The 12442-nt window shown below is 46.5% G+C and overlaps 1 protein-coding gene across 1 annotated transcript in view; it reads left to right on the plus strand.

Moving 5' to 3' along the window:
• The window catches only part of LOC148474587 (polycystin-1-like protein 2), a 92702-nt gene that overhangs the window by 28657 nt on the left and 51603 nt on the right, over positions 1-12442 (plus strand). The window contains 3 exon segments of the mRNA XM_088458398.1: positions 4190-4315; positions 4575-4733; positions 5509-5633. Coding sequence (XP_088314524.1) covers positions 4190-4315; positions 4575-4733; positions 5509-5633 — 410 coding nt within the window.

The raw sequence follows: 12442 nt of genomic DNA on the forward strand, positions 1-12442 counted from the left end.
GCGTAGTTAATGGATAATTACAGTCAATGTGATACTTATTCTCAAATTTGCCTACTTATCAGTAAAAATGCAAATAAAGTGAACGTTACAAAAGTTAATTCTAGTAATTATAGTACAGGCTTTCATATTTAGGGTCCGATTTATCAATGGTACACTCGCTAAAGGGGTTATGTAATGTCATTTTTTCAATACATAACAAACAGGCGTAATATAAGATTACAGCTGTCTGACACTATATGCCTTCCACTGGCGGCTCCAGTACTATGATTTGAACTGTGGCCCTGACTGAGAGCCGGATGCTCTGACAGAACGGCCTCCTGGCCACTCGCATAGCTGAGTGGCCAGGAAGATGGTCGTGATGGTCAAGACAATCACGACCATCAGGCTTGCGACGAGACCCTTGTGGTAGGGTCTCGTTGCCGCAAGCCCCAGAGAGATTTTGGCTCTTACAAGTGATGTCAGTGGGGCCATCCCCAGACGGTAGGCATTCTCATGGGAACGCCTCCATCTGGGCAGCCACCCCCCCCCGGTCCGCCCACAAAAGGGGGCGTGCTGTTACTCAACATTGACAGCAGGCCCCCTTTGGTACGAGACCCGGAGCGACGGATTGCCGGTCGCTATACGGGTCTCGCGCGTGTGCACGACGGAGCTGGCTATATCGTGCGCATGCGCTCTGGGCCACCATCGACCCGGTTGTGAGCGCTCAGCGCTTGCGACTGGGTCTAAATCAGGCCCTGTATTTTACCACCATTAATATCTACTAATTTGGAGTTTCATATCCCTCCGCCACTGGGAACAGACATTTATTTGTTCTAATATAATTATTCCATTGCTACAATTGTGGCAGTTGATACAATATAACATTTATACTTACGAATATCATTGATGCAGTTATTTTACATCCATATATGTCAATATTTTATTCAGTCTTTTTGCTACGTAGCAATGTTTATTTTTATGTCTAATAAAAGATTTATGTATTTACATTTATCTCATGTTTAATATGTGTTTCTAGCGCCATCCCACCTATACTTGTTGTATTGTTAGAGAGTAACCTACAGATCTGTCCTCATACATCCAGCCTTAATACGCCATGCAACGTGGGCTGCCTGGCATGAGGGAGCCGCCAGGTCCTGTGTGACTCTGCTGGCGCCGAGCATCTATTTCACCTGAAAATGTGAGGAGATGGTGCTAATTCATTTGATGTGAGACACTTGTACATCTGTGTGCGAGTCTGTATACGCAGAACTTGGCGTACGAAAAAGCCGCGGATGCAGCATCGTAGCTTTTTAGATATGGATTCTAACTCAGTCACACACAGATAATGTGCATCCTGAAAGTATTCACAGCGCTTCACTTTTCTACATTTTGTTATGTTACAGCCTTATTCCAAATTGGAATAAATTCATTTGGTCTACAATCGGGAAGCCGGCTGCCTTAATACCGGCAGCCGGCTTCCCCACTGTCATATCCTGGCGAGGGTGAAATGCCAGGCGTCTAGATGTAGACGCCTGACATTTCTCCGACGCCGGTAGACCGGCACCCGGCATCCCAATCGAAGAGATGCCAGGCGCCGCGGGGGGGGGGGGAGGGTTAGGTTTAGGGCACCTGGGGGGGACTTAGGGTTAGGCACCCCCCCGGGGGACTTAGGTTTAGGCAGCGGGGAATGGGGGGGGTTAGGGTTAGGCACTTAGAGGGGGGATAAGGGTTAGGCACTTGGGGGGGGGGGAGGTTAGGGTTAGGCAGCCCTAAGAAGGGTTAGGGTTAGGGGGTTAGGTTAGTCAATACTTACCTATCGACGATCGTGATTTTCAGCGCTGTCGGGCTTCCGCTGCCGGGAACTCTGCTTTGGTCGGCCAGGCGCTGCCGGGAATCGAACCGCCGGCCGCATTCCATTGATTTTTGTCCTCAGAATTCTACACACAATACCCCATAATGACGTGTAAAAAAATTTTGTTTAGATGTTTGCAAATTTAATTAAAAAACCCCCCAAAACTTAGAAATCACATGTACATAAGTATTCACAGCCTTTGCCATGAAGCTCAAAATTGAGCTCAGGTGCATCCTGTTTCTACTGATCATCCTTGAGATGTTCCTACAGCTTAATTGGAGTCCACCTGTAGTAAAATCAGTTGATAGGACATGATTTTGAATGGCATACACCTGTCTATATAAGGTCCCATACTTCACAATGCATGTCAGAGCACAAACCAAGCATGAAGTCCAAGAAATTGTCTGTAGACCTCCGAGACAGGATTGTCTTGAGGCACAAATCTGGGAAGGGTACAGAAAAAGATCTGCTCCTTTGAAGGTCCCAATGAGCACAGTGGCCTCCATCATCCGTAAATGGAAGAAGTTCGGAACCATCTTCCTAGAGTTGGCCGGCCATCTAAACTGAGCGATCGGGGGAGAAGGGCCCTAGTCAGGGAGGTAACCAAGAACCTGATGGTCACTCTGTCAGAGCTACAGCATTCCTCTGTGGAGAGAGGAGAACCTTCCAGAATGACAATCATCTCTGCAGCAATCCACCAATCAGGCCTGTATGGTAGAGTGGCCAGATGGAAGCCACTGCTTGGTAAAAAGCACATGGCAGCCCGCCTGGAGTCTGCCAAAATGCACTTGAAGGACTCTCAGACCATGAGAGACAAAGATTGTACTCTTTGGCGTGAATGCCAGGCATTATGTTTGGAGGAAACCAGGCACCGCTCATCACCAGACCAATACCATCCCTACAGTGAAGCCTGGTGGTGGCAGCATCATGCTGTGGGGATGTTTTTCAGCAGCAGGAACTGGGAGACTAGTCAGGATAGAGGGAAAGATGAATGTAGCAATGTACAGAAACATCCTGGATGAAAACCTGCTCCAGAGCGCTCTTGACCTCAGACTGGGGTGACGGTTCATCTTTCAGCAGGACAACGACCCTAAGCACACAGCCAAGATATCATAGGAGTGGCTTCAGGACAACTCTGTGAATGTCCGTGAGTGGCCCAGCCAGAGCCCAGACTTGAATCTGATTGAACATCTCTGGAGAGATCTGAAAATGGCTGTGCACCGACGCTTCCCATCCAACCTGATGGAGCTTGAGAGGTGCTGCAAAGAGGAATGGGCGAAACTGCCCAAAGATAGGTGTGCCAAGCTTGTGGCATCATATTCAAAAAGATTTGAGGCTGTAATTGCTGCCAAAGGTGCATCAACAAAGTATTGAGCAAAGGCTGTGAATAGTTATGTATTTGTGATTTCTTAGTTTTGTTTTTTTTATTAAATTTGCAAAAATCTCAAAAAAACTTTTTACAAGTTGTCATTATGGGGTATTGTGTGTAGAATTTTGAGGACAAAAATGAATTTATTCCATTTTGGAATAAGACTGTAACTTAACAAAATGTGGAAAAAGATGCAAAAAAGCGCAGAATCATAAGGGACCTGGGACCTCATTCAGAGTCTCTCGCAACATGCGATTGGGCCGGGTATGCAGGTGAAGCGATCCCTCTTTGCGCTATAAGGATGCTTTCTATGTCTTAGTGAGCGAAGGCAGTTAGCGTACGCTGGGCTATAAAACCTCCCACCTGTCACTCGCAGCACACGTCATCTCCGGGAAGAGTCTGATTAATCGTGAAAAACGAGGGCCATCGGAGCTGCTCGCAGCGCTTAGGGTTGACCTAAGCTACCCCAAGCACTGCGAGCAGTTTAGGCTAAAAAACAACCAAGTCACATGTACAATGACGCTACTTTGCTAATTATGCACACTCATTAAACGCCGTTCTGACGGTCAGACACGCCTGCGTTCTCACATCCACACCCCCGTTCACAAGCACCTTCCCCTGTTACCACCCACAAACGGGCACTATCTGTCACTCAAAGCAGCGACCTGAAAGTGGCTTGCGAGCTAGCAAAATCAGATCGCAACGAATGACTTGCGCACGTGCACTGCGAATTATACGCATGCGCAGATGTGCGATTATCGCTCCCAGTGAGCGAGCGTGCCCTAGCGAGAGACTCTGAATGAGGTCCCTGGTGCGCTCAGATTGGCTGTTTGAGGTGACTGCAGCAAGAATTTATGAGGACACATCTGTATTCCAAAATAAAAATATTATTCTGTTTAATGAATACAGCCTTTGCTGTTTATCATAAGGACGGCCTTTATTTAGACGACAGTATATGACTCACTGAAACCTTTTTCTTTCCATTCTAGTTACGCGAAGTAATGCTAACAGCGCTCTCTGGTGTTAATGTCACATCACTGCACACAGCTCTCCAGATGTCCGAGGTGCTGAAAGACATTACATTAAGAAGTGAAGAATTGTCTTCATCAGCTCAGGTCAGGACATAATATACAAACTGATCCTTTATTTGTCAGCTAGGTCACTGAGCACATAACAGACACACTGTCATGTTAAATATTTTGCTACAATAGTTTTACTGCACACAACCTCTTCCTCTCTACCTGTTCAATTCCAGTCCCCAGCATGCATTGCAAACCCACAGATATACACTGCAAAGTTGAGTATGTGGTGGAAAGTTATATTCGCCATGTGGTTCCGCAAGTCACCTTCAAATATATCCTACATTTCTTTAAGGTGGAAGCCATGACTGTACTGAAAGATGTCAGTCAGTCCTTATTGACCTTAAACGATGAACAAGACCAGTCAAAGGAAACAACAGCAAACTATCTCTTTAATGCTATAAGCAACGTCCTGGAAGCCACTGCGAGAAATGGGACTGCTGGGGATAGCCGGGTAGGTATATGTAGGTAATGATGAGATGATTGCATGTTTGTTAAAGAAATCCACTAAAATACTCACATTAGGGGGAAGAAAAGGTATTGAAAGGGGATGTCTGCTTTGCTGTAGGGATGGACTGGATTTGATGTCGGAAGCCCAGCAAACATTTGATGCCAGGCTTCTCACATCAAGTGATGCGATGGCTGCTAGCCATCGCCTCACAACCATTCGATGGTATAACCATTGATGGTTATACTTTGGTCATGCATAGAAGCAGTGAAAGCTTTGCAAATGTGCACTTTAGCTGAGCTGTGGTCACCTCTTCTGGGTGTCCGCAGCTGAAAAAAGCAACCAGGCATCGGAAAGGTACAAAGCCACAGAGTAGCTGCAAATATATCAAAATAAATAAAACTAAGATTTCTTGACTAGTAAAAGGTGTAAAACAACTATTTAGAGAAGAAACAAAAAATTATATATCTAAAAAGTTAACTGCTTTGCGGTCGGAAATGGAGGGATATCTGCTGCAGTCCCTCCATGGTACATCCAGGGGTTCCTTAATATTTTCGGGTACCCCCAAAAATGTCTGTTTTCGATCAATATTCTGTAAATATTGTTTAATAAATATGCCCCGTGATAAGTTACCTTGCTGGTTTGAAGCATGAATAAATGAATATTTTTTAAGATATCTTGAATATTTTACCATTCATGTATGAAGTTTGTAGATTACTGTAAATGACAGATACATTGAGGATAGGAATGTGTACATTAACTGCACCCTCCATTTCTGTAGAGCACAGTGTCACATCATTTACTGAGTGCAGTGGAGAATCTGCAGAGTGCATTACTCCTCGGAAAAGTACCAGATAATGAGCCCACGGTATTGATGGCTCCTACAGCGACTATGTATATAAACAGGTGGGTCTAGGAAATGTACTGTATCTATTGCTTTCAAACTATTGCTGGAATATGAGAGGACTGATTTATCAACGAGTTTTATCACTCACAATGAGTGATAAAACTTGTTATGATAAATGGTGCTCCAGCCAATCAGCTCCCAACTGTCATTATTCAAACAGATGACCGTTAGGAGCTGATTGGCTGGAGCACCATTATCATACGCAACACTTTTTACCACTTGTTGTAAATGATAAACTCTTGGATAAATAAGGCCTTAGGATAATACCTCTTCTTCTGTTAGTGGCCAACTCCTATTTGAGGTTCACTATTAAAAGAAGTCTCTCAGAACTCTGGGCCTGATTCAGACCCGGTCGCAAGCACTGAGCGCTCGCAACCGGGTCGATGGTGGCCCAGAGCGCATGCACACGACGGAGCCGGCTCTGTTGTGCGCATGCGCGAGACCCGTATAGCGATGGGCAATCCGTTGCTCCGGGTCTCGCACCATAGGGGGCGTGCTGTCGATGTTGAGTGACAGCACGCCCCCTTTGGTGGGTGGGCCGGGGGGGTGGCTTCCCAGACGGAGGCGTTCCCATGGAGGCATTCTGTTTGAGCCGAAAGCTCTCTGGAGCTTGCGGCCACGAGACCCTACCACAAGGGTCTCGTCGCAAGCCCGATGGTCGCGATGGTCTTGACCATCGCGACCATCATCATGGCCGCTCGCTATAGCTGTGGGTGGTCACCCACAGGAATGCGAGCGGCCAGGAGGCCGTTCTTAAAAAAAAAAAAAAAAGACCGGCCCTGATTCAGAGCAACCGGCTCTGAATCAGGGCCTCTATGTGCTCCCATAAAGCTTATATCGTAGTGTCACAAATGTCATATCCCGGCAAACAGAAATAGGGAACTGATTTCTCCTCATTAGATGGACGCTTAGCTCCCACTGATGCTGTTCGTCACTAATTAGAGACTTTATCAAAGGCATCCAGACTAAGGCCCGTATTCAACTAGTTTCACGTATGCGATAAAGTTTCGCCTGCCAGAGTTTTCGCCTACATCGCGACTTTTAGCCACGGAAACTTATTGTGCGCATACCCGCGATTCACCCTATTCAATTCCAAAAGACGCGAAAACGGAGACACGCGAAGTCAGAACAGGCGAAAAATGATGTCTGATTCGGGGATCAGCCTGAACCCCCCAAAAAGATGCAGAAACATTGGTGATCAATGCAGTTTGGGGTACTTAAGTTCGCACAATTGCCACTAATTAGCGTCTTTGCACAAGTGGTGAAGAATGGCATAAAGCAGTATTTTTATGAGAACATAAGTAGTCCTGTCACATTTGGGGTACATGAAAATGGGTGCAAGCATATTTAAAAGTTGCCAAAGTGAAGTTATAAGAAACGTAAAAAACGCACCTTCAGCAATTACCTGCAATTAAAAAACACCTCACACATACTTGCAGACCCCCCAGAAATCTATTTTGCTACTTTTTATATTTGTACCCCCACTTTGCACTTTTTCGCCACCATTTTTAAAGTGCTTTTTTGGGGTGTACCTCACTTTGTTTTAGATTTTTTTTTGACAGTTATACTTTGGGGGCTGTACGAAGGGTGCTGAGTGGTTTCCCAACCGTGGCCCCCCCTAAATAGCGATTTTGCATTTTTTTTCTCTACCTATTCGTAGGCGAATCTATTTTGCCCATTACATTGCATTGCGTTTTCGCGTACACAAAAAGTGTTTACAATTGAATACGGAGATAAGTTTCCGACTGACAAAAAGTCGCAATCAGCGATACTTTTTCGCGGATCTCGGCTTTTCGCTTCCAATTGAATACGGGCCATAGTGTCACTGCTTAATAACCCTCCTTAGAATTTCAAATTCTTAATTGTAGTTTTTACATATATACAAACATACAAGAAATTCAATACATGAACTGTAAGGGAGCCAAGCAGTCATACATGTAATAAGGCACTTTATACTGTAAATTATATGGATATTAATAGTCATCAAGGAGTTCCGTGACCAAATCATTATACAGATAAAGGTAAATCCATAATAAGTGACAGTACAGGGCCTTTTATTACACAAGTGTTCATTGCGCACATTAGAACTGTTATATAAGCCATGATATCAGTTCTCACTGTTTATACAGAAATGATTGGACTGGCTTAGAGGTGGACGCTAATGCCAGCGCGACTGCAACTTTTTACGCAGAACTACCGATACTTTAGGCTAATGCCGCAGCCAATGGAATTCGTACAGACACCCACCAGCTGCGGGGATCATCCACCTCTCTGCGTAAAAAGTCGGTGCATGTGCACCAATGAGACGCACGTAGGTCGCAGCATCTGATATTGCACCAGCCCTTTGGAGGCGCAGAATTTCCTTCTCAACATGGCCGCCGATATCATTGCAACTGCAGATAAAGTTTCAGTCGCTGACTGCGACACTCCCGCGTCTGGCTGGCCGTACCCATGTGACCTTCCAAGAAATCCCACTGAAATTGCCTCTCTCTGCGTCACCCAGTGGTAACCATCGGGACATATGCATACTGGTACTCGGATGCATGTGCAGACTGATAACATCGGCCGTTTGCCCCCGATGCTGCAATCAGGCCCTATATATAGGAACTTGTGTATCAGTATCTCTGCAATAAATTAAGCATGTAATGGCACCAGAAGTCATATTTCAATAGGAAGAACTTTGAACCTTGCTCAGAGAATGTGCCTGGCAGGGCCGTAAGTAGGGTAGTGTGACCAGGGCAGGGGGCGCTGTTTGGGTCTGTTAATCTTCCTGTTTATTATCATTCTCATTTGTAACTTCCTCTTTTATCCCCAGCATATCTCCTATTTTATCTCCTGGCCTCCCCTATCTCTTCCCTGGCCCTTCCCCATGAAGCCATGACCCTTTTTCAGGTGCACTATTTTTTTGTCCTTATTTAAAAAAATTGGGGTGCCAATGCTCTCTCTGGCACAGGGCACCAAAAAGTCTTGTTACGGTTCTTGTGCCTGGTTTTATGCCTGATAACAGCAGACTAAGGACAGGCTCTTCCATAACAGCAAGATGGGGAAAACTCCTTCCACTTAATTTCAGATAACAATCAATCAGACTCCTGCTCATTCCATCTCCTACAGCCCTGCGCTATGAGTGAGCAGCCATTTTTGTAAGCGATCCTAACTTTAATCACTAAAGTTTGGTTGACTTATCATCTGCTGTGAGCCCCCTCTTCCCCATGCCTAAAGTGTCTTCTCCAGAGGTTTCTGGTTTAACATACTGGGATTATGTTTTCGATTTGCAGAATCCCGGGAGCACACCTCAAAAAAAGGGAATTCAGAATTCTATTTTCTTTCCCTTTTTTCCTTGTGCATTTCCTCCTTCCAATAATGGAAACTGGATTCTCCCTGTCTCAGAGGGACAAATAACATTTTGCAAAGGATTTGCCTTTAATTGTAATCTCTCCATGTCCAGGAGGGCCTATCCGCGTGCGTTCATATGAATCACTTGCATTACGCAGCACTTATGTGACTCACATTCGAGGACGAGGCTGTTTGATGACTGATTCTGGCAGGCAGACAATATTCCCATCTGACGTACTTATTGCTTTCCACATTCATTACCAGGGAGTAGGATGAGCAACGTTTATGTGAGATGAATCTAACATTGTGTGTAATGTGCTACACTCAGAATTTATTACCCGAATTCTCCCCATTGTTATGAATGTGCCAATTGTTAGCGGAAAAAGAACAGAGCAGTGATCCCTATTGTAAGATCACGCAATCTGTAAAGGTTTCTGTAGCTATTAATTGTACTTACTCTTATTATGTAGAAGAGCATAAGATACTGGACCTCATTCAGACCCGCTCGCAAGTGCTGAGCGCTGGGAAGCAGGTCGATGTTTAGGGCTGCGCACGCGCAGCGGCCGCGCTGCACTTGCGCAAGCCCCGGAGCAAAAGAGAAATTCTCTCGCTCCGGAGCTCACTACAAAATGGGCGGCTGTCGATGGTGATCGACAGCTCGTCCTGTTTTGTGGGCGGGGGGGTGGTTTCACAAACGGAGGCGTTCATTAAGGAATGCCTGCCGTTTTGTGGGCGGCCGCACTGACATCAGCAGTGATGTCAGTGGGGAGTTTCCATGCTCGATCAGAGCAGGAAGCTCCCTGGGGCTTGTGGCTGCCGAGACCCAACCTTAGGGTCTCGTTACAAGCCCTGATGGTCGCGATGCTCTTGACCATTGCGACCATCAACCTGGTCGGTCGCAAAAGCTGTGGATGGTAATCCACAGCTTAGCTAGCAATCAGGAGGCCGCACTTAAAAATAGAAGCGGCCGCCCTCTTTCAGAACCAGTGCTCGCTTCTTGCGAGCGCCTCTGAATGAGGGCCACTGTCCTTCCCATGTACACCTCTATTTTAGGTTCTCGTTGGCCTCCTGTGGTTTCCCTCTTACATTTGGACAATAGGCCTGGTGAACATAAAAATGTAACCTGTTTCCCTCTTGAGCACAGATTTAAGGACATTTACATACTGTATACAGTCTATACAAGAATGTTACATAAAGTTCAGTTATAAGGGACCTGCCTTTGCCTAAAGTATAACTTAATCTAGAACTAATTAAGGAGTTTGTTAGGATCAAATAAAAAGCAATATACTTCCTTTTCATGCCCCATTTGCTGTATCCATCATTGTTCCTGAATGGGGGTAACAGTCTAACGGTGGACTCCACTTGCCACTTACCATTTGGCATGTAAGACGAGTAATGCGGGATGTGATGCCCCAAGAGCTTCTCACTAATATTGAATAATGAATACTTATAGTCATGCTTGTGTTGTGGCTGCAGGTACTTCAGGCCCGATTCAGACCCGCTCGCTAGGAAGCGTTCGCACACAGCCAGCCTAAGTTTGCATTCTGCGCATGCGCAAACCAGTTTGAGCGATCGGAAAGCGTTCGCTCGCTGCGCATAGAAAGCCCGGCTGATTGAGTGACAGGAGAGGCCGTTTGTGGGTGGTGACAGGGGCTGGCCATTAAAAACGGGGGGAGTGGAGGTGCGAACGCAGGCATGCCTGAGCGTCTTAACGCTGTTTCAGAAGTGTAATTAAGAGGCAGCGTCATAGTACACGTCACTTGGCTGAATATTACACTGAAGTGCTCGCAGTGCTTGCGGTAGGGTATAGTCAGCCACAAGTGCTGCGTATGGATCCGATGGTTGCATACACTTCCTGGAGATGACGTGCGCAAGTGGGCATCTTAAGACAGGCTGGTGGCCATCTGCTTACACAATGCGATCGCACGCCAAGACATAGTGGGCGTGCTAATGCCTTCCCCTGTGAATGCCTGCCTTTGACAGATTTGCATACGCTGAGTGCGTGCGAACGAATCTAGCGAGCGGGTCTGAATCGAACCCTTTATTCCATATACTCCAAAAACATACTGGTTGGTTAATTGACAAAAATGAATGTGTGTGAGTGTGTGTGTGAGTGTGTGTGTGAGTGTAAACATGATTAGGGTAAATATGGGCTGAGTCAGAGATGGTTGGAGATGCAGAAGCCCGCACAGCCGCTCTCTTAGTAGCACTTGCGAGAATATGCAAATGCTAATCTCAGCCTTCCTTTGTGCCGGACAGTGCAATGGAGTGTATGAGCGGTGAGACCCCACTTTCAGGCTGCGTGGTCTGTGCATTTGAGATGAAGATTGCAAACACTCCAACATTGTCGCACTATCGACATTTGCAGTAGCCTAGGGTGTACTCTCCTCTAATCCAACTAAACATGGCCTCTGAAGCTTTGATACTCCCATAACACGTCTGTGACACTATCCTAACACGTCTGTGACACTCCCATAACAAGCCTGTGACACTCCCATAACACGCCCATGTCACTCCCATAACACGCCCGTGTCACTCCCATAACACGCCCCTGACACTCCCATAACACACCCCTGACACTCCCATAACATGCCCGTGACACTCCCATAACACGCCCGTGACACTCCCATGACACTCCCATAACATGCCCCTGACACTCCCATAACACGCCCCTAACACTCCCATAACACGCCTGTGTCACTCCCATAACACATCCTGACACTCCCATAACACGCCCCTGACACTCCCATAACACACCCCTGACACTCCCATAACACGCCCGTGACACTCCCATAATACGCCCGTGACACTCCCATGACACTCCCATAACATGCCTGTGACACTCCCATAACACAGCCAGGAAACTGCACCTTTTTGCGATCACTGTAGATCACCTCTCTGTATTTATCCTGAAAACGCCCAGGGATCGCAAACCCCTTCCCAAGAGATAGCGATGCCATACGCAATTAAGAACGGCGTAGGACACTTTGCTTCGCGTGTAAGCAGTAAGGGATTCCTGGACTTTTTGTGCATGCGCAGCAGCAAAACATCGCTCAGTTGTGCTAACATCGCCCCTGGCGTCCACCTCTGTATTAGGCCTATAGACTCTATAGACTGTAAGCTCCACTGGGACAGGGACTGATGTAAATGACCAGATATCCTCTGTAAAGCGCTGCAGAATATGTGTGTATATAAATAACTGGTAATAAATAACTAGTAATAAGTCTCATTACACTGAGGGCCTGATTCTGACCCGCTCGCGAGTGCGTCGATGGTGCCCAAGTGCGCATGCGCATGACGGAGGCGGCTCGATGATGATTGACAGCACGCCCCTTTGGTGGGCGTGCTGGATGCGTGGCTGCCCAGACGGAGGCGTTCCCATGGGAACGCCTACTGTCTGGGGCCGGCCCCAACTGACATCACTAGTGACATCACTAGTGATGTCAGTGGGAGTGCTTTTAGCTCTGATAGGCAT

The sequence above is a fragment of the Taudactylus pleione genome, unplaced genomic scaffold (genome assembly GCF_031769625.1).
Source record: "Taudactylus pleione unplaced genomic scaffold, aTauple2 ptg000828l, whole genome shotgun sequence".
NCBI classification, from domain to species: Eukaryota; Metazoa; Chordata; class Amphibia; order Anura; family Myobatrachidae; genus Taudactylus; species Taudactylus pleione.